The 21,931-nt window shown below is 36.2% G+C and overlaps 1 protein-coding gene across 1 annotated transcript in view; it reads right to left on the minus strand.

The window, feature by feature from the left end:
- Positions 1 to 1,078: 1,078 nt before the first annotated feature.
- The window catches only part of LOC125837489 (ABC transporter B family member 25, mitochondrial), a 38,341-nt gene continuing 17,488 nt past the window's right edge, over positions 1,079 to 21,931 (minus strand). The window contains exons 10-20 of the mRNA XM_049516594.1: positions 17,991 to 18,136; positions 17,785 to 17,901; positions 14,317 to 14,402; positions 12,025 to 12,113; positions 11,296 to 11,351; positions 8,572 to 8,652; positions 8,420 to 8,485; positions 8,232 to 8,324; positions 5,251 to 5,315; positions 3,938 to 4,073; positions 1,079 to 1,655 (exon numbers count right to left, since the gene is read on the minus strand). Of these exons, the coding sequence (XP_049372551.1) occupies positions 1,515 to 1,655; positions 3,938 to 4,073; positions 5,251 to 5,315; positions 8,232 to 8,324; positions 8,420 to 8,485; positions 8,572 to 8,652; positions 11,296 to 11,351; positions 12,025 to 12,113; positions 14,317 to 14,402; positions 17,785 to 17,901; positions 17,991 to 18,136 (1,076 nt within the window). The 3' untranslated portion in view covers positions 1,079 to 1,514. The remainder of the gene's footprint in view (positions 1,656 to 3,937; positions 4,074 to 5,250; positions 5,316 to 8,231; positions 8,325 to 8,419; positions 8,486 to 8,571; positions 8,653 to 11,295; positions 11,352 to 12,024; positions 12,114 to 14,316; positions 14,403 to 17,784; positions 17,902 to 17,990; positions 18,137 to 21,931) is intronic.

Genomic DNA, 21,931 nt, shown 5'->3' on the forward strand with positions numbered 1-21,931 from the left:
TTTTAAATTTTAGAATGAGAAAAAAGGGAGAAAAAATTTAATTGGAATCCATGGAGTGCAACATCACATTTTCTATTTATATTATAAATAGATATAGATGTTTTCAAATATTGATTCCACAACTTTCGTTACACACACAATTAGTAATCATAATGTTTACCTCCATTATTCATAGGAACTTATAGTTTATTATTTCTTTTATAATTTTTTACATGAATGATTGGTTTAATAATATTGACATTATTTTGTTTAAAAAACATACTACATGATTTGATACGTGTCACATCATATATGTGTGTGTGTGAATTTGAACTTTTTGAGTGGGGTGGATGGGGATGGTCGAGGGAAGGTATGGTTCTAAAGTACCCGTATTTTTGGGGTGAAATAAAATACACTACTTTTTTATTTATATTTTGCAGATGGATAAGCGCAGGGTTTAGGGTTGCAGAGGTGGAGTGGTACAGCACTTGACTTGTTTCTGGGGAGTAAGTGAAGACTCAATTTCTTTGGGCAACGGCGAGCTGAAGATGGTGGCTCCGGTGAGCGTGAGGGTAAAGGTGTTCATCAATCGTTTTGATACTATTACTCATTTAGTTGGATATCTTTTTTATTCTTAAAAATGTTTATATCAATATCACACCAAATTACATTTTGTATGATTCAATTCCTCACAGTACAATTATTCAGATTTCTTCAAAGCATTTTCAAATTTGGACATTTACATTTGAATTATTTAGTCTTTTAGCGCATAATTAAAGAGATTGCTCGCCAATTTTTGTACACAAATGAAGGAACATAAAGCAGCATAATATCAAGTTTTGTTCAAACAAGTTACTTTGTTATATTCAATAATAAAAAATACAGTTCAACGTAAAATCAAGAAACAAATCTAGTTTAAATTAAAAAAAAAATTCTCTAAATCACATCTTCAGTTGCAAACAGCAAGATGCTTTAGAAGTACAAGATTTAACATTTGAAACATATCAAATACAACAACACGAGAAGCCTACATACACTAACATAGTTACCCCATAAGAGAGCAAGTGACATTTAAGATACTGAACACAATTTAATGTGTTATGTGGAGGTGTACAATATGTCTATCCCACTACGAACACCAAAGACTGGATCTTAACAGTAAGCTAGGGAATAGGGATTCTAAACTTCATAAATCACAATCCTTGGCTCTCCAAAAATAACAAGTGAACACTGCACTGATTAATACATAGCTGCTTCTAATTAATTGCAATGCAAATATCACCACTACTAACAAAACTAAATACCTATAATCATTGAGAAGATTAGTTTGACCTGTTCCATCAATGGATTAAATCTGAGGAAGCAAATCCTGCCCCACTACATCAACGGATTAAACATGGTAAGTGAGGGTGAAACTGTTTTTATCGGAAATTGATATCCTCTGTTGGAATTGAAGAAAGAAGTGAGATGATTGGGCAAACTCGCTGGTCAAGTCATAATTTGTTTCTTTCCTGAATGAACAGCAAGGGGCATATTCATGTGTTTAACTTGATCGCCGCATCAAGTCCATCCACTGTGTTCTGCTGTGACCAAAGTTGTGCATATCTCCCAGGCCTTGATAGAAGAAATTCATGTGGCCCTTGTTCCACCACTTTCCCATTCTCCAAGACTATGACCTGATAATCAAAAACCACATGTCCAATACAAATATCATCAATGTACTCGACTAAGTCCAACTTCACCAATCGCAGGATACAACACATTTTAACCATAATAATGGGAAATGTCGACCCAAGGACAGCATATCAGATTTCAACTCTTTGCACTAGTGATATAGTTGAACAGCTTATAACCAATCGTTGTCCATTAATTATAATGTTTTTTACATTAAACAAAAATGATTATATTCTCAGCCAATACACAATATATTTCTGGTTTTGTAAGGTCCAAGAAGAAAAGGAATTTTGTAATCACATCTGATGAAATAAGTTAGAAGAAGAGAAGAATTTATAACTACACAATACTGATGAAAATCTGCAGAACATATTATATACCAGCCATTAAAAAAAAAAAAAAAGGCAATGCACTCCTACCATCTTGAATCGTTCACTTTATGCCAATGGTTCGTCTTATTTACATCTTAAGATACAAATTTAGCTTATAATCCCTACGTCCCAAAGTTGGTTTCAATTCGATTAAGGCACGAGAGTTGTGAAAAGCGCTCGCCTTCGGCAAGAGGCAAGGCGATGCCTTGTCGCCTATTACTAGCGAGGCGATCTCGCAAAGGCGAGTGGTGACGCAGCCAGGCGAGGGACAGAGGCGTCGCCTTTTTTTTTTTAAAAATGACATCGATTTGAAAGTTAAAAGACAATATTAGGGTTAATTTGCACAAAGCCACAAACCGCGACTTTATTCTCCAAAGTTCAGACTTCAAGTACGTCTTCTATGTTCTTCTCTCTTCTTCTTTCGTCTTCTTTCACGACTCTTAACCAGTATGCCTCTGTGCACAGCTTCTTATTCGTCTGTTTTTTGACTCTTTTATATACTCTGTTTTCTATTTTTCTGCAGTCTGCCCATTTAAAAAATAAAAATAAAAATTCTAGTCCTAATTATTTTTTTTAATAGATAAATTCTAGTCCTTCTATTTTTATTTCTGCCCAATTCAAGTTATACACTAATTAATATGGTAACTATTTTCCCAGAAACAACAATTGCAATGGCATCTAATTAATATGAATTATTGAGTCATTCCAATTCTAGACTTTAGTATCTATAGGGATGGCAATGGAGCGGGGCGGGGCGGTTGCGGGGGCAAACCCGCATAAATCTGCGGAGGCTTTAATCCTCCCCGCACCGCCCCACATAACTAATTTACCTTTTCAACCCGCCCCGCATAAACCCACCCTGCATAAGTTCTCTTATTATTTTTGTTCACTTTGTTATTTAGCTTTAACATTCAACTATAATTTTTTTTTAATATTCAATTTATAAATTCTAATTATGAAACACAATTAAAAAAATTTAACATAAGCTGCAATTTAACAAAAAGATTAAAAAATAAAAATAAAAATAAAAAAAATCAACAGTTACACAGTAAAGTAGAGGCTAGAGTGATTAGGCTAGAACATCAACACTTGCACTGTAAACCCGCACCTGCCCTGCCCCGCCCCGCTAAGAATTGGAAAAAATCTATTTCAACCCGCCCTGTATCCATCCCGCACCCGCACCCGCAATCATATCCCCTACCCTGCATAGGCCTAAGCCCGCTCCGCTCCACACCCGCCCCGCCCCATTGCCATCCCTAAGTATCTACCATCTGCTATCTACTCTTAGTTTTTTATTTGAAATATTCGCTAATATGTACTATTGAGATTTTGGTTATTTATATATGCAATGAAATATTTTAATTTTTTTAAATCAATTGGTGCATCACTTCAAAAGGCGAGCGCCTCGTGGCAAGGCAAACCCTTGTCGCCTTTCACCGTCCAAAACACTGGGCACGATTACTAAGGTATTAGTTTGAATTTTGTTGTATCCAAGTGAAACGTAAAAGGGTCAACTCTTTTAAGAAATAAGATAGTGTTTGCAATAAGACAGGATCCTAGAGTTACTTTAATAATAGAGTAATATAAAGTATTAGTGTGGAGAAAAACTCACTTTTACGAGAGAGAAAATAATTTTGGGACAACCCAAGAATAGGAAGTAGGGTAATTGGATAGTGGGGATATCTATCAAACATAAAGATGCATGGAATACTCATTACCATATCTTGAACTCTAACTAATATTAAATTTGATGTGGATTACAATAACTTCACCTCTGGATATATCAAAAGACATTTCAAGAGAGCACCAAAATTATGCCAAACATAAACAAAACTCGGTATAATTTGCCCCCCAAAAAAAAGAATATATATTGGAGAAAGAGTATTCCATATGGAATTTACTAGAACACATACCTCATCACATTGCATAGCTGTAGTGAGCCTATGGGCAATAAAAACTGCAGTCCGGTTATTTGCTAGAGACTTTAAAGCACTTAGTATTTCTGATTCTGTCGTGCTGTCAAGTGCACTCGTGGCTTCATCACAAAGCCTAACAGAGAAGGAAAAAAGGGTAATACAGAAAGGAAATCAACAACAATCCTCTCTCAATTAATAGATGGTCAGTAAAAGCCTAGCTGCCTGATTTGAAAGAATTAAACTGCAGTTAACATGATAATCAGCTCAAGATTATACCCAGGTTAAGGGCCTAAACACAACATTAAAATTCTATCAACTCAAGATTCTGACAATAGAGATTTACTGGGCAGCCTGGTGCACTAAAGCTCCCGCTATGCGCAGGGTTCGGGGAAGGGCCAACCACAAGGGCCTATTGTACGGAGCCTTACCTTGCATTTCTACCGGAGGCTGTTTCCAAATAGAGATTTTACTGAGCAACTAAAAATAGAGGCAGCAAGTTTCATGACAAATGATGCAAATATATGCTCTCTGTAACAGGGTATTTATATGTGGATGAAGAAGAAAGTACTTCAATGAATGGAGAAAAAAGCACTTCTGAGAAGATAGGAAGAACCAACAGTGACATCTAAACTTGTCGTCATAAAGACATGCTAGACCAATGGTCTTAACATTGTTACATTCTGAAAAGAGGATATCTGTGCCTCTGTGGTAAGCTGTCTGAGCAAAAGGTCTCCCGCAACATGCCTTAAATGAGCCGTCTGAGAACAATACAGGTCTATAAGCCAGTACCAGGGGCAGGTGAATTTATACACAGGAGACAAGACAGTTAAGTGTTTGTTGTGAAGGTAAGAAAGACACTCCCGGCAAGCAATTGATAAGAGATGAAGTTGTATAGACACCAAGAAGAGAGAGGATTTAGGGAACATGAATCATAGGAGCATCTGCTAAATTGTACTTGAAACAACTAGTCCAAAAGTAATAAAATCAACATATTTGCTAATTTAATTTGTCTTTCCAGGAAAAAACCTTTGACCCCAAATGTTGTGGAAACTGTTTCTGACAGTGAACAGCAGAAGAATGACACTTTTCAGAAAGTTCTTATTTGTCTCAAGTGCCTAATCCTCATAATTAAAATTGACTCTGAACTAAAGTACTAAACAAATGTTATAATTCTTTAAAGATCTGCAAACTGTTGTTCTTTTACTTGGAAACTAAGGACTAATATATGAGCACATACAGAAAATGAAGTAAAGGGAGATCCCTGAGCCAACACAAGTTCATTATACTAGTAGGTTGACAGATGAACTTACAATATCGCAGGCGCTTTAAGGAATGCACGCGCTAGTGCAACTCTTTGCTTCTCACCACCACTTAACTGCAGGAGATGGAAAAGAAAGATAGATGTCACAGAATGAGTCACAGGCATATATGACTTTCTGAAAAACATAGAAGAACTGGAAAGCAAGTCCTGTTGATAAAAAAGAATGAGTATTTGGATGAGTGTTATGTAATCCCAAAATGATTTCCCATTTATTTTTCTGCCTCACCATAACAACAATAATACCTCAATCCCAAGCTAGTTGGATTGGCTATATTGATATTCACTATTCATGGTGCTGCATTTAGAGCTCTCCCAATCCAATATTCAACAATTTAGTTCTCTGACACTAGCAGTTCTCGACATCTTCTACTGCATTTACATTTCTAACAAGATCAAAAGACTCCTAGCAAATACTGGACCCAAATTAAAGTAAGCCTGCCCATATGACTAAGGCTTCATTTTTGTTTTTGCACTTAATGGAAGTCTTCATCTTAATCATTCGGATCTCACTCATTTAATCTGTTTGTTTTCAAGGTCTAAATCTTAATCATTAAGTGTGTTTGTTTTTCTTTTTTTACAACCACTTAATGGGTATGAATAAGTGTGAACAATTAAGATCTCTAATAAAGTTTTAAAACCATTAAAATGTCTATTTAAGAATTTCTATAAAGCACCGCTACTCCATCTACTTTCACCCACCACCCACAACCACCATTTCAGTCACAACTACCACCACCTAACATCCACAACCCCCATCCTGAGCCCAACCACAACCACCACTACCGTCAATCACCAAAATCAACCGGCATCACCATTAGCCATCATTTGCAATCATCCACCAACCATTATTACATTCATTAATCACTATTAATAATTACCATCATTGGTGAACATTATATATGCTAACGGCCATATCATTCACCACCACCATTAGTTATCTGTATCATTCCACTACTAATTATCAGCCACCAACAACCACGGTGAATAACTATTGCCAACCACTATCATAAGATACCCACAACCACCATCATCATTTAACACCTTCCCAAATTGACACACAATCACCATTGTCCCCACACCAATTGCCATATAATAATTTTAAAATATTTTATTGATATAATTTTAGATCAATTTAGTATTTTATTTGAATTTTATATTTATTATTTTTTAAAGGACAAATTTTATACATTCATATGTTGAGAAAAAAACAGTCTTAACTATTTATTATTCAAATCTTAATATTTAGATTTAGACCTCTAAATCTTAATGCACGTCTTAATATTCAGATTTAGACAATTTAATCTTAATGAAAACAAATGAGGCCCAACTCTTTATCCCTTCTAATTTGTATCCCCTATAGGAATCTTTTCTCCTATTGTGCATCATTTTATTGTTGAGTTTTGTTTGCATTCCAAGAGATTGTAGGTCTTTGAAGTAATCCCTTCCATGTAATTTTATGTCTACCTCGTCCTCTTTTGAAACCCTCAAGTACCATGGTTCCATACCTATGGACATAGAACATGACAAACCATCTCAAGTGAACCTATTTCATTTGATCCTCTATGTGCTATTTGCATCTTGACATATGTCATCATTTATAATCTTGGCTGATCTTGTATGACCGCACATTCATCTAAACATTTGCATGTCTACAACATATGTTGAACCTTAGAAGCCAAACATTAACTCCGTAAACGTTGTTGGTCTTTCAACCATTCTATCAAACTTGCCTTCCACTATGGTAAGTATCCTTAGCGATGGCAAAATTAGCCGTGAAAACATGACTCGCCCAACCCGCCAAGTTTGGGCGAGTTAATGACCTACTCATTTAGTAATTTAATCCATTTTGACTAGCCTAAATTAGCCCTTAAAGTAGGGCTGACTTAGGCTTTTAAATATGTTATGCCCAAATTGTCCCATAAGAAACCTCAAAATATCTTCTTTTGTAAATTGTTAGTTTTGCTTGGTAACTAAAAACATAAGAAAAAAATCAAAAATTGGTAACAGTTGGGCAGGTTACAATGGCCCATTGCTTGCCCATCTTGACCCAACCCATCTCAGCACAAGTAACACTTGGGCGGGTTAATGACACCCAATAAATTAAATCAGCTCATTTTGACATTGCCCAAATTTAGACCAAACCAACACAATTGTATCCTCCTATCGTATAACCTGTAGTACTTCTCTACTCTAACTATCCTATTTTAATTTAATATGCTTCATCTTAACCCATCATATCATTCTCCTTAAATATCAAAGCTAGATATCTGAGATTTTTGCATTTAGTCACCACAATCCCCACTAAATTCATCTTATTTCACTCTGGTTGAACGTGTAGTACATATATTCAATATTACTCCTACAGTTCTACTTATCTTGTAACCCTTATTCTCAAGTGACTCCCATAATTTAAGCTTTTGGTTGACACCCTTGCTAGTCGTGTCAATTATCTGCAAGTATCAAACACCAAGACCCTATCATGTATATTGTTTAACTAGGATAGATAAGTACGAGCTTAATGCAAATCCCTGTCGTAAAATGGTAAAACCCATAATTGTTAAACATCCAATTGTATCTCCTACCATTATACTCACATTAGTAACAGTTCATGCATAATTGGTTTAGGAAAATGATCACGACAAAAGTATAGAATGTCTGATTTTAATCCGAAACGTATGCTCGCAACTCTAGATAACCAGAAACTGTAACTTCAAATCCAAAAGAAAAATGTTGATGACTTGTACTGATAAAATCTTTAGCTACAACTATAAGAAGGTCAATTTTCAACCTACTATCAACATGGGTTATCTTAGTAAGTGATGCATATGATTTTGCGTGCCCATGACATGATTACTCTTCCATTCCTACATAGATGGATAACCTTGGAGGCAGGGCAAAGAATAGGCCTAAAGGCACCAACACATGCTCCTGCATATAAATAGAGCAAAATGAGGGACTGAAAAAACTCACCTTTAGTCCACGTTCTCCCACCACTGTAGCATACTTCTGTGGGAATTTTATAATAGTATCATGGATTGCAGCTTGCCGAGCAGCGTTGTACACCTTATTGAACCATTTCATTTTGATACAGGGGGAGAGTTAGATGATGTAAGAATTGCCAAAGTTGAAAGAAAAGCAAGTACAAATTATTAACAGACCTCCTCCTCGGAGGCAGAGAGCCGCCCATAGCGGATATTGTGAAATATAGTATCATTGAAAAGAACCTGGAAAAACAAAGAAATGGTTGTGTTTAACCCACACATTTTGCAGGGACCATGCTGAATAAGCTTGATAACTTATGACAGCTTACAGTATCCTGTGGAACCACGCCAATAGATTTCCGAAGACTCTTAAGAGTAACCTTCCGAATATCTTGACCATCTATTTTTATCTGCCAACAAAAAAATGCCAAAAAAAACCCTAAAGATCCAACAAAAAGAAGAGAACTTTCGCCTGAAATGTAAATTCACTTCTCCCATGTACAATCATCAACATGAGAACATTTACCATTACATACAGGTTTTCAAGTTTGCTTCCATGTTTAACCAAACTAACAGTCCTATTCACCTCCATTTTGTGTTTTACTTTTTTAATCATATAAACATCCAGTGAAACAGGATCAGTATGATTATATGTGGAATATGACAAAACTCATTCCCTGATATTGTGAACATAAGAGGATGAACTTTCACTGCACATGAATTTGCAAATCGGTTGATGAACAGTTGATGAAAGTGCAACCAGTGTTATGAAAGGCGCTCGCCTTTCGCCTTTGGCGACAAGGCGAGGCGAGGCGAGGCGAGGGGTCATCGCCTTTTTCCGGCGAGGCGAGGCGACTTCAAAAAGGCATGCCATGGCGACGGAAAGGCGTAAGATGACGTGGTGTGGCGATGCAATAGGCGTCGCCTTTTTATTTTTTTATTTTTTTTAAGGTCTGACTTAATAAATAAAAGCCAAAATTAGGGATTTTTTGGGTATTTTTGCAAACTTGACCTTCGCAAGACGCTCCTCTTCTCCTCCTATTTCGCGATTGTTGCTCCTTCGTGGAGACTTCTTCTTCGCGAATCGCAATCGCGACTGCTGCTCCTTCTGAGGTACAAAATCTTATCTCTAGTTCTTCTCTTCTAGTTCTTATCTTCTTCTCTTCTAGTTCTTCTCTTCTTTTCTTCTCTACTCTCTAGTCTCTACTCTGTTTTTTTTTTTTGGAACTACTCTATTTTATTTTATTTTGGGTGGAACTACTCTGTATTTAGAGTTTGAGACTATGCTTGGTTTTGTACTTCTGTGGTAGACTGTAGTGCTCTGCTCACTGGGCTGGAATTTGCCTATATTTAAAAAAATAATAATTTGATCCTTCTATAATTATTTCTTCCCTACTTAATTTAGTTTTATACTAATTAATATAGTATTTATTTGTCCATAAATAGTGAATTCAATGACGTGAGATGCTAACAAAAAGAGGGACATTGCTAATGAATGTTATTGTTGTTGAGATTTTGGATATTTATATATGCAATTAAATATTTTACATTTTTTGTATTAATTGGCGCCTCAATTCAAAAAGGCGAGCGCCTCGCCGCGTGGCGAGGCAGGCCCTTGTCGCGTTTTGTTGCCTCTCGCCGTCCAAAACACTGAGTGCAACTTTACAAAAGTAGGGCTTATCAAGCACATGAACAAAGATTGATCAAGACATTGGTCAGATTCCTTCTCACAAACATACTTTAAATTATATGCCATGAGTATTTCTTGCAATAAAAGTCCCTAATCAGCAGTTTGACAAGCAGTGCAAATAGAATTCAGCCAATGATTTGTCAACATACGAGTTGTAGTAATAGTCAGTCGGTCTTCCCTCTTGAGATAAATGCTAAAATATCAGTGTCCTCGTCATGCATACCATTTAAGGCTTTTTAGTCAGTTTTCAAAAGTGATCATTAAATAATTGAAAAATAAATAATTTTCAAGAAAAGACTAGCAGAAAACTGCTATAATTTTCTTATTCTATAAGGTGAAAGTTGTGCAAACCAACAGGCCCTTAAATTGCGAAGGCAATCAATCCAAGTTTAATATAATAAGAGACACCACAAGGCTCTCAAACGTTGTCATGAAAAACAGGCCCAAGCAATATGAAACCTGATCTCAGTTCAATCCCACATTTATTAAATACTGTTGATGGTCACATACTGTTGAACTTTTTTTTTCTTGCAAGAAAATTCATTTGTCAGAAATCATTTAATCCTAATTGGTTGGGTAAGAAAAATTTCTTTTAAGAATAAAGGATCAATGATTTGATGACAAACTAAATTAATTTTTGAACTTTGTTTTAATGGATTCAAGTTTTTCTGAGTTTCATCTCAATCTAGACTTTAATCACCATTTCTTTTCAAGCATGAACCATTGTTACATGAAATTATGAGTAGTTCACCAAAAAACACCAAAACAATCTATTTCCAACTCTAACTAGAAATTATATGGCCACAAATCCATAAAATATAAAAATATCTTCTTCAATTTATGATAATAGTCAGGTTGAAATCATTTTGTATACTTTAAATTATGTTACAACATCAAGTTATCTTTGTCTCTTTGATATCTGCTTATTCCCTAGCAAACTTGCTTTCTTACAAATTATGATTTTAGTAAATTACCTAGTGATCTAATGAGAAAACTTAAATAATGAATAATACATGATTAAGAAGTGATCATATTTCTTAATGTGCCTAAACAACGTAACACAAACTATTTAAATCCAACTAAACAATTATGAAGTACTTTATTCTCTTGATCTTGGGCCCGAGCTCAGCACGGGCTTTCCAGGACTAGTATAGATAAGATTCCACAGTATTTATCAACAACAACAACATAACCACTGCAATCCCACAAGTGGAGTCTAGGGATGACAGAGTGTATGCAGACCTTACCCTTACCCTTGGAAGGTAAGGTAGAAAGGTTGTTTGCGATAGACCCTTGGCTTCCACAATATTAATCCAAAAAAGAAAAAAATGATTCCACAATGAGGAAAGCTTTTTAATCTTACATTTCCAGAATGGGTGTCAAAGAATCTGAAGAGCAATCTAAGAATAGTTGATTTGCCTGTAACAGAAAGCAATATGAGGATCAGGATTCAGGACTAGTGTAATGTAGCATAACCAATACGCATAACTGTATGTAATCCCTAGGTTCCACACAAACATCCAATCGGCAATGAGATCCCACACTTGAATATTTATAGTGACACATAAAAAGGTTTCTACAGTCAGCTAAGAGGCATCTCATATATTGGTCAGATCTGGGGCAGGCCTATATTAAAATTGAAAGAATGATGTTTCCAGAAAACTGACGAAGAGAAGGAAAAACAAGAACAACCTTTTCAGTTGTTTGCAGCAGAAGTCCTACACCATTATTATCATACTAGTCAAACTTCAAAAAGTATACACACATACAATTCGATCAGGAGAGGGGCATTATCATAAAAATCTTAAAACGAGCATCTCTAGCTATCCAACTTCAAAATGTATCCCTCATTTTATGCATCCTAGAAGCTTCAGAAACAAAAGTAACCTATGCCACAGATTGGTTCCTTTAAGTGCTGCCATCTGAAGATCTTTACTACTCGGATAAGCATTTTTCACTCGCGCCTGTTAGATTAGATAACTAAATGATTTGTTTTTGCTTAATATGCAGCAAATCCGGGCCTAAATGGATTAAATTCAAAGTTAATAGACAAATTAACTCTGAAAAGTTGAAACAGAATAAGGAACCATACCACTGCCACTTGTTCCTACAATAGCTACACTTTTTCCAGCAGGAACAATGAAAGAGATCCCATCTAGAATCTTCCTTTCTGTCAAATAACTATGAAAAATGGAAAGAACAAGCATCAGCAAGCATATTTACTAGTACATTTGGTGCCACAGTAGAAAAAGCAACCAAGCCTATCTACTTAAACAACTATACATCATGATGAGTTTCAATATTCAACAAAGAGCAGCAGCTGTTCCATCAACCTAACAACAAAAGCTGCAGAACCTAATGTGATTTGGAAAGCTCCCTATTTCCAAAGTACTGGGAAAGCATTAAGTATGTCAGAATAGCATTGCTAGCTAGAAAGACTTGTAAACGAGCCCATAACATGTAATTTGCTTTAGGATGAAAATGTGACAAAAGAAATTAAGTATCTCAAAGCCCTGACATCATAGAGCACTTATATGAGAAGAAAAGGCATGATCAATGACTATGAGATAGAAACTTTCTTTTACTTAATGGTAACAGTGTATTCATCAGCATTTAGGGAATGCTGGCCACTCTATTTACAAGTTCTAAACAGAGACAAAAAATCTATTCATCTTACAAGAATTAGTTACAGATCTTTACAGGGAACCTGTAAAATCTACCAAGGATTCATCATCCTCTACCAAGCTTTCTTCACACCAAAACTACAGAGTTAAAATACACTGACTTCAATCCTTCTATGGAACAACTGTTGTCTTCAAAACACCTTTCATCCACCAACAGAGACAAAAATCTTGTTCATCTTACAATAATTAGTAACATATCTTCACAGGGAACCTGTGAGATCTACCAAGGATTCATCATTCTCTACAAAGCTTTCTTCACATTGAAAATACAGAGACAAAATACACTGACTTCAATCTTTCTATGGAGCATCTAGTGTCTTCAAAATACCTTTCATCCACTGTCAATGAAGCCATCCCTTACAATACACCATGTGAAAAGATTTCTTCTTTCTGGAATCTGGAGCTTTACTGCCCACACTGTTTCCAATGCCTTTCTTCTCCCCTTCCTCTATGAACTCCCTGTAGCATGATTTTACAGGCAAAAATTCCTAATCCCCTTTCCCTCCAATTACAGCCTGTCCTCCCTCTATCACTCCATGATATCTCATTCAACTCCCTCATCCTCCTTTTTGAAACAATCCATCAGCAAGGTAAGTTTACTCTAGGCTAGTATTCCCACACCATAACTCCTTCCAAAGCGAACTCTTGCGCTATTACAACCACAAACCCATTATGTTCCACCGACATATTTCTACCATCAATAATTTCCTTCAGAAAGTGAACTCTTGTGCTATTACAACCACAAACCCAATATGTTCCACCAACATATTTCTACATTCAATAATTCCCTTTCATACACTTACCCTATGCGCACCCATTGTTCCACTTGAGAACCAACCATTATCGACTGTGCTACATTTAGCAATTATTACCTTACAATATAACATTTTCCTCATGGGTGAATATCCACAACCATTTTACATCAACGTTATGTTAAAAGATTAGAAACTCTCTATTGGTGTTACATGTACAAGCTGACGGCCAAGGATACAAATCACATATTAGTGCACAAAGTAGAGAATCAGTTAAGCCTCGAAGTCGTGGTTGATGTAAGTACGGTTAACGATGTCATGTTAGGTGGGGTATTCAGAAGTAGGACAAAAAGATGGTGGCCATGAAATGTAGTGCCACTCACACTCATATGGACTCTTCCGAGAGAGGAACATGAGAACTTTTGAGGGAGCAGAGAAATATCTTTGTACAAATTATGGTAATTTTTTGTTTCTTTTACACTTTTGGAGAACCCACAAGATGCCAGTTAGTATATATGAATGGGTTGTCTTTATAGAGAACTTGTTTTTTTGTGTAGATTCTCTACTGTAAATATGATGATTAAGAATAAATCCAATCACAAGTAACCTCAATTACAAATTGCAGTTATCAACAAGCAAGAATTCTCAAAACAACATGTGATAGTATCATTGTAGGCCAAATTGATGAAACGACTCATAGTTCAACTAAGTCACCAGTCTAACCCAGACTGGGATTGAACATTCAATTTTCTTCAGGGATTATACCTTGTCAGAGTACATCATAGATCACCAACCAGAATGTTTCCTAATGCATGTCTACCTATCTTACATAGAATTTGTACAAATTGATGACTGAGTGAAAACACGCACTTTAAGGAAAACTATACTATTCTAATACATCATAATTCATCCAAAAAATATAAAAAGAACAAAGAATTAGAAATGCACCTGAAGTGAACATTCTCAAATTGAATGCTACCCCCACTTAAATTAAGAGATTTTGCATCAGCAGCATCTCTGATTTGAGCTTTTTCCTGTGTATGTTAGTCAGAGATCTGCTCAAAACATTTTATATATATGCACAAGACATAAAGAACATGCACGTGATGTATTTATTTTTGATAAGGTAAATAGACTTCATTAAAGTAGCACCAAGGAGGTACTCGAAGAAACACAGGTTACAGCAAAGCTGTGACAATTACAGAACCAAAAAACCTATGAAATCCACAATCTGATCTAAGTTTTGAAATATGTTTCCCTTACAACAGAAGTACAAATTTGAATACATCTACTCTATAGAAAAGCTATATTACTCTATCATTCTCAAAACATCTCTTATTCCTTTCCAACCAAATGGTCCAAAGCATGCACGTAATGTATCACTATCATATACATGAATTAATTCTATATCACAAAAAATGGTTCCTCAATAAGTGTCAGATGTATTTCTGGTGATCATACATTTTATTGTTTGTGACATGAATAATGACAGTTCAATTTTGCAAGGACATGCCATGGCAGGTTGAGAAAATATGTTTGTAGCCAAATCACCATTTCTGTATCATGAAGGTCTACTACCAGAGTGATATAAAGGCTGTAACGGATAAAGAGTTACACGGCTTGATGTTTGGAAACTAAACGTTTAATACTTGTAATGTGGAGCCTGTGGCATCATATTGGTGCACATGAATGAAATTTCTCTTGATTTGTTAAAAAGAATACTGAACAGGATAATGCACAATACAAAAGAAGGGCATTAGTTAACCATTTACCTTTGACCAGTGACCACACATTGCTTCCTAAAAAAGAAATGAAAATAATTCTAATATATCGCAAGTGGCACATCACATGATCTACAACATAGTAATCCCCTCAGAATATGACCTCATTTTTATCACTTCAATCAGTTGTATGCAACCTAATTCAGTTTGGGGAAGATAACTTTATTTAGGATAACAGAAGATGTAAGGAAATTAGATTAGCGTAACATCTCGAATTCGAAAAGGAGGAAAAATTTCAGGTTTCCAAATCTGGTGCCAGCACGGACGAACCACCGACGGTTCATAGGTTGGACCACGGACCGTAGGTGGAACCATGGTTGGCAAGATTAACTTTTCAGAAAGTGTCAAGTCCCAGTACTTTTATACGGTTCACCACGACGGTCCGTCATCCAATGTACGAGTCGTAGATAGGTCTCGTAGGTGAGTCTTAGACTTAGAGATATTTTAAGAAATTTCAGTTGGACCCACGGAGGCCATGTACGGACTAAGACTGGGCACCGGAACGGGTTATACCGGTACCGTTCCGGTCCGGTAGTATTCAGGACGGAATGGGATACATTCAACCGGTACTCGGAACGGGACGGTATCATGATTTGGTACCGGTATACCGGTATACCGGTACCGGTTCATCCCGATTCCGGTCCGTGAAATCTTTTTTAAGAAAATTGTAATACAAATTTGAATAAATTGGATTGGTTTTTTAAATTTTTGTCATTGTTTTATACTTTTATTAGCATTTCTTTTTTGTTTATTTAATTTTTTAAAATTACAAACTTAATTCATCAACTTCAAATAATATAAACCTAAAAACTTTAAAATTTATAAATTTAACAAATTACAAATTTAAGTTACTTAAATTACAAGTTATAAGTTATAACTTATAACATATAACTTATAAACTTCAAAAGATTCAAATCTTGAAAACTTATAACATAAACTCAAAAACTTTAAAAAAAAATTAACTTTATTAAACTTAACTTACAAACTTATAAGTAAAAATTAAAAAAAATATATCTTTAAAATAAACTTAAGTAAAATTACAAACAAACATTATAAATTTCAAAACTTAAATACTTTATAACTATTAAACTTAGAAAAATAAAAAAATAACATTCATATTTTCGTAATTCAAAATAACTCAAAAACAAATTATTATTTTTTGAAATAGCTATATGTGCCGTCCCGTTTATCCCATCCCGTTCCATTCTGGTCAGTCCTGGTTCTATCCCCGTAATTTAGTGGGACGGGACGGAACCAAGTTTCCATCCCGGTAATTCCGGTCCAGTCAACAACCTAGCCAAAGTAAGAGAGGGAAAGTAAAACTTGTTTCTCCGAGGCACAGTCATTGAGGTAATGACCTAGGTCTTTATCTGAAACTTCCTTCCACCTCCGGTGATCCTTCCGATCACCGGAATCAACCCCTCTTTCTTCTCTCTTCCTCCCACTCATTCCCCTTTCTATAGACACCATTTCCTATATTTTCTGATGGAAAACACCATTCATTTTGCTGTGGGCTCCAAGTCTTAAGATCTTGCAAGACTCTCAGGGACTGCTGGGGATTGGTATGCCTGGACTGAGAGAAGCAGAACCAGGACTCATTTTACCAAGAAAACTATGATGTGGATACTCCAAAGACTGAAGGAAGCCTCCTTGTCTTAAAGGAAACTCAGTGAGAAGATGGAAAATGAGAGAAGATTTCTCTGAAACCTTTTGCGCAAGAAATCTCAACAAGTATGGCAGATACATCAGCATTATCAATTTGAAAGGCAAGAGGAGATCGGTGTTGATTATCCCAGAGCTAACACTCAACTCAGGATGGACCTTTGTAGCAGAAAAGGTGGATAGGTTCATTAAATCCCAAAAGAATGAGCTACCCACAATGGAGCATAGGTTGACTGACAAAAATATTCCTTATTCTGAAGCTCTTAGGAGCAGTAAATGGTCCAGCAGGGATAAAAGTTTCATAAATACAGATTCTATGTTGAAGAATTCCAGGGGTGGAATAAATGATGTAGATGTGGCCAGTACGTTTACGAAAGAGGGGGGTAGAATATGCATTAATGATGACTCATTCTTGCACAATGAAGTATTGGAAAGAAGTTTGGTGGGGAAATTCAAGAACAGAGTAAATGTACCCCTTACTCTTGCAGAGATCAGAAGGTGGTCCAGTAACATTTGGAAACAGTCTCACGGTCTGAGCATCTACGAGATGGGCAATGAAATGTATAACAGCAAGAGTGGACCAAATAAAGAGAAGATAGTGCTTCGTACCACAGCAGACGAGAATGAAAGAGGTGTCTATTCCATTAAAGAGCCAACTTTATCATCACTTATATCCTATCCTGACTGGGTAAAAAATGTAATAATGCTTGTATATCCAATTCTTTTAAGCTGCAGAAATAAAGCAGACAGTCACCTAGAGACACAATAGGAGGTACAATATCTTATTATGAACTCAGGAAGCAAGATACGAGAGGCATCATCTGATACCAGAAATCTTACGTCTGCATATTATGTTTCTGCTCCAAAATTCGATGTCATGTGCCTAACTGTTCCCTCTATAATTATTTAGATAGCACAAATGTATTTAGCAAATAAAACAAAACAACAATGATATCAAGGAACTGGCTGATACCTCTAGTAACTGAAACATTGATTTCATGTCCACTAGACTTTGGATAGTCTCACGATATACGCTACCAAGGAAATTCAGCGGAAGCGATAGCTGGAACAGCAGCCCGTTTACCATGACCTATCAAAAATAGTAATATTTCTTATTAGAGTGCTAGCACTGCAGAAAAAATAATCACTCGGCTAAGGTAATTAGAGAAAAAGTTCTACCAAGTCACCAACAGTCATGACACCATTCATAATCCCATTAGAACATAAAACCATAGCAGCTGAGAGAGCTATACTGAATATTGCACTTTGCCCAAAGTTTAAGATTGCAAGACTACGTTGTGTCTTCAAGGCAGCATCTTCATATCCTGGAGACAACAACATAATATCATGATTGCTTATTCCAATAAAAGAAAATGAGGAACAACGTAACAGTCAAAGTTTTGTATATCATAAGCCAATGAATCTATATCTATATATCTATATAATTGAGGATCCTCAACCCAGTGATGTGGCATGCTTCAATGATCAGTTATCTATTTTTTCCAGGTTCTTGGAAACTTTCACACAATAATTTAATTATATATATCTATGTAATTGAGGATCCTCAACCCGGTGATGCGGCATGCTTCAATGATCAGGTATCTATTTTTTCCAGGTTCTTGAGAACTTTCACACAATAATTTAATTATTAAATATACACTATAATAAATATCACAGAAGGCGTGTCTTCCTAAATTCTATACAAACCTTTCGCACTAAAATCTCGCCGCTTCGAAGACTGCAAGCGGGATACATACCCCATCACAAGCTAGAATAAGAAAATTGGCCCTTTCAATAAGAATACAGTGAGAAAATTCTGGAAAATTTGACTGCGGTGCTGCTTGGAACCTCACCGTCACCTTAAACTGGAGTTTCAACGGGTGAATCAAACACAATTTCAACCGGATAAACTAATTTTCGAGGGAGGCTATGGTTTTTAAATAGGCTGGAGGGAGTGTAATCTCAGGGTATCATAGAAAAAGATGAATTGGTCAGAGAAATGGTTCCGACGGAACTAGGTTTGTTTCCAGCTGTCATAGAATTGGATGGACTGTGAAGATGACGGGGGTTCATGGCTGGTTTTCCAGAGATAGATTTGATGTTTGATGGTGTTTTGGTAGTGTTAGAATAAGATAGGAAGAAGAATAGTATATACGATCCTACTTAGAATAGGAATAGTATATAGAATCCTACTTGATAAATAAATGTATTTTTTTTTTATAAAGGATTGTATAATAGTGTCTATAAATAGAGTCTTTGTATAATAATGTAAATACACAATTCAATAATATTCTTCTCCAATATTTTTCACATGGTATCAGAGCATTGGTGAGAAACACGGGGAAGAAAACTCAATCAAACAAGTCACCGTGCATCAATTTCTGGCGACTGTTGGGGCTGATTTGCATCATCATCTGTTTTTATCAATGCTGTGAGAAAACCAACACCACCATGGGCCCCCCACTCTCCGGCAACAAAAACCTAACGTGTGACTTTTCCGGCAAGATCTGACCACGCGCTGGCACGTGAGCTCTGTTCCAGCCATCATCCGAAAGTGTTATATTCCAATAGGATCGCCTCTTCATTCCGAGGTTGCCCATATAATTATTTTCTGATTCCAACTAATTTTTGGCGATCAGATTTAATTTTTTGGCAACCACTACCTTTTTTATAAGATTCTGGTAAAAAATTGGCAACATATTTCCAAATTTTTGGCTTTCTGATTTCACAAGATGTCTTTCGGGATTGATATACAGGAATTGAAAGTTCAAGTCCTATGATCACTCCAGAACCATTAATGGGAAACTCAAACTATTTAGCTTGACCCTCCTCAGTGTTGTGGTGCAAGGGTCAAAATGTCCTAGACCACTTAAAGAACATGTTTGTGTAGTAGATGACGGCAAAGACTAATGAGGAAGATGCAAAAGCCAAAGTATAATGGGAGATGGTTGATGCTTAATTATGTAGTCTCTTATGGCAATCTATTGATTCCAAGTTGATGCCCTTTTTTCGCCCATTCCAAACATGTTACTCAGTTTGGGAAAAAGCTCATGCTTTATTCACTAATGACATATCTCGATTTTATGATATGATATATTGGATGACCAACTTAAAGAAACAAGTAAAGAACAGGTTTGTGTAGTAGATGAAGGCAAAGGCTAATGAAGAAAATGCAAAAGCCAAAGCATAATGGGAGAAGGTTGATGCTTAATTATGTAGTCTCTTGTGGCAATCTATTGATTCCAAGTTGATGCCCTTTTTTCACCCATTCCAAACATGTTATTCAGTTTGGGAAAAGGCCCATGCTTTATTCACTAATGACATATCTCGATTCTATGATATGATATCTTTTTTTTTGAAATAGGTAACTTTGTATTCACACAAAAGACCTCATCAAGAAATTGATGAGGAGGGATTTACAAACCCCCTAGGGGTGCCATCATTTTCAAAATCAAAAAACAAAAAACCAAATTTTCAAAAATTTACAATTGTCCTATAAACTCCACCAAACTATCTACTTCCCCCACAATATCTTGCTTACACCAAAAAATCAAAAGACTAAGGCATCTCATCTTGATCGTCTGGGAACTGCTAGTCCTCCCTTCAAAGCACCTACCATTCCTTTCTTTCCATAGTGTCCACCAAATGCAAGCAGGTACATTTTTCCACCAATCTCCCTTTGATCCTCTCTTCCCAATTCTTTGCCAGCGTGTTAGTACCTCAAAAGTGGTTCTAGGCATTGTCCAACTAACTCCGAGTATACAAATGAACATGTTCCACAAATCTGTAGCCATCCTGCAGTGCAAAAATAAATGGCCATTTTCTTCAGCCTCTTGTTCACACATATAGCATCTTGAGCAGATCTGTATACCTCTTCTTTGTAGCACTTCGTGGGTTAGACAAGCTCTTCTAATTACCAACCAAGTGAAGCAAGCAACTTTTAAAGGGATCTTAATCTTCCATATTAATTTCCAGGGCCAAAATGTTGTCAAAGAGTGGTTGGTGTTTCTTTCCCAGTAACAAGACTTTACTGTAAAAACTCCCCTACTATGCAATTTCCAAACTGGTTTGTCGGACTCTGCATTGATGCCAAGGAACAGGTTCAAGTCCTGGAGTAAATCTGCTACTCTTCCGACCTCCCTTCTATGATATGATATCTTGGATGATCAACTTAAAGAAACAAGAATTCAATATGTCTACTTACTTGGGACAGGTAGACACAGCCAGGAACGAATTTGAAGCGTTGTACTGCGAACGTGGAAAAGCAGAAAGAGCACTGGCAGACACTATTTCTAGTTCTTACACTTGTTGGACTTCCTACTTACCATCATTCAGTGCGTTTAGATTTTAGCTAGTCCTACCGTTCCTACAATTAATGAATTATTCTCTCGTCTACTTCGTCGTGCGGCACTGCCCAGTCACAAAGTAGTTTTATCACCGACCATTGTCTCCTTTGTTCTCACATCTCAAATCATAGAAAAACTAACATATCAATCTACGGAGAATCGGCGAGGAGGTAGTTTTGGGAAACCTAGACCCAAGTGTAGTTATTGTCATAAGCTTGGATACACTCGTGACATAAGTTATAGTCTCCTTTGTTCTCGCATCTCAAATCATAGAAAAACTAACATATCAATCTACGGAGAATCGGCGAGGAGGTAGTTTTGGGAAACCTAGACCCAAGTGTAGTTATTGTCATAAGCTTGGATACACTCGTGACATAAGTTATATATTTTGCATGTTCCACCACCTAGTCATGTTCCTATTGCTCTAAAGGAATATAATGAGTTCATTCCAAATCGCGCAAGTAAGCAAACATCTCCACAAGTAGCCTCTATCGCTCAACTTAACTGACCATCCAATAATGCTCATATTGCTCAGAAAATATATGATGAGTTCCTTTAGTACACTAGTATATAATAGTTTTAAAACCACAAGGGAGAAAGAAGATATTCTTCTGTTTTGACTCATCGCTAGATTCCATAGCAAAGTGTACACTTACAGTGAAGCAAACCCATGTTTCTATTTTTCTGATAAGGTGAAGCCAACCCATGTTTTGTTGAAGGGAAGCCATGTAGACATGGTATCACCATTCTGTGAAACTGAATAAATTTCAATGA

Source organism: Solanum verrucosum, unplaced genomic scaffold, assembly GCF_900185275.1.
Source record: "Solanum verrucosum unplaced genomic scaffold, falcon-dt-bn FXZP01000092.1, whole genome shotgun sequence".
Classification (NCBI taxonomy): domain Eukaryota; kingdom Viridiplantae; phylum Streptophyta; class Magnoliopsida; order Solanales; family Solanaceae; genus Solanum; species Solanum verrucosum.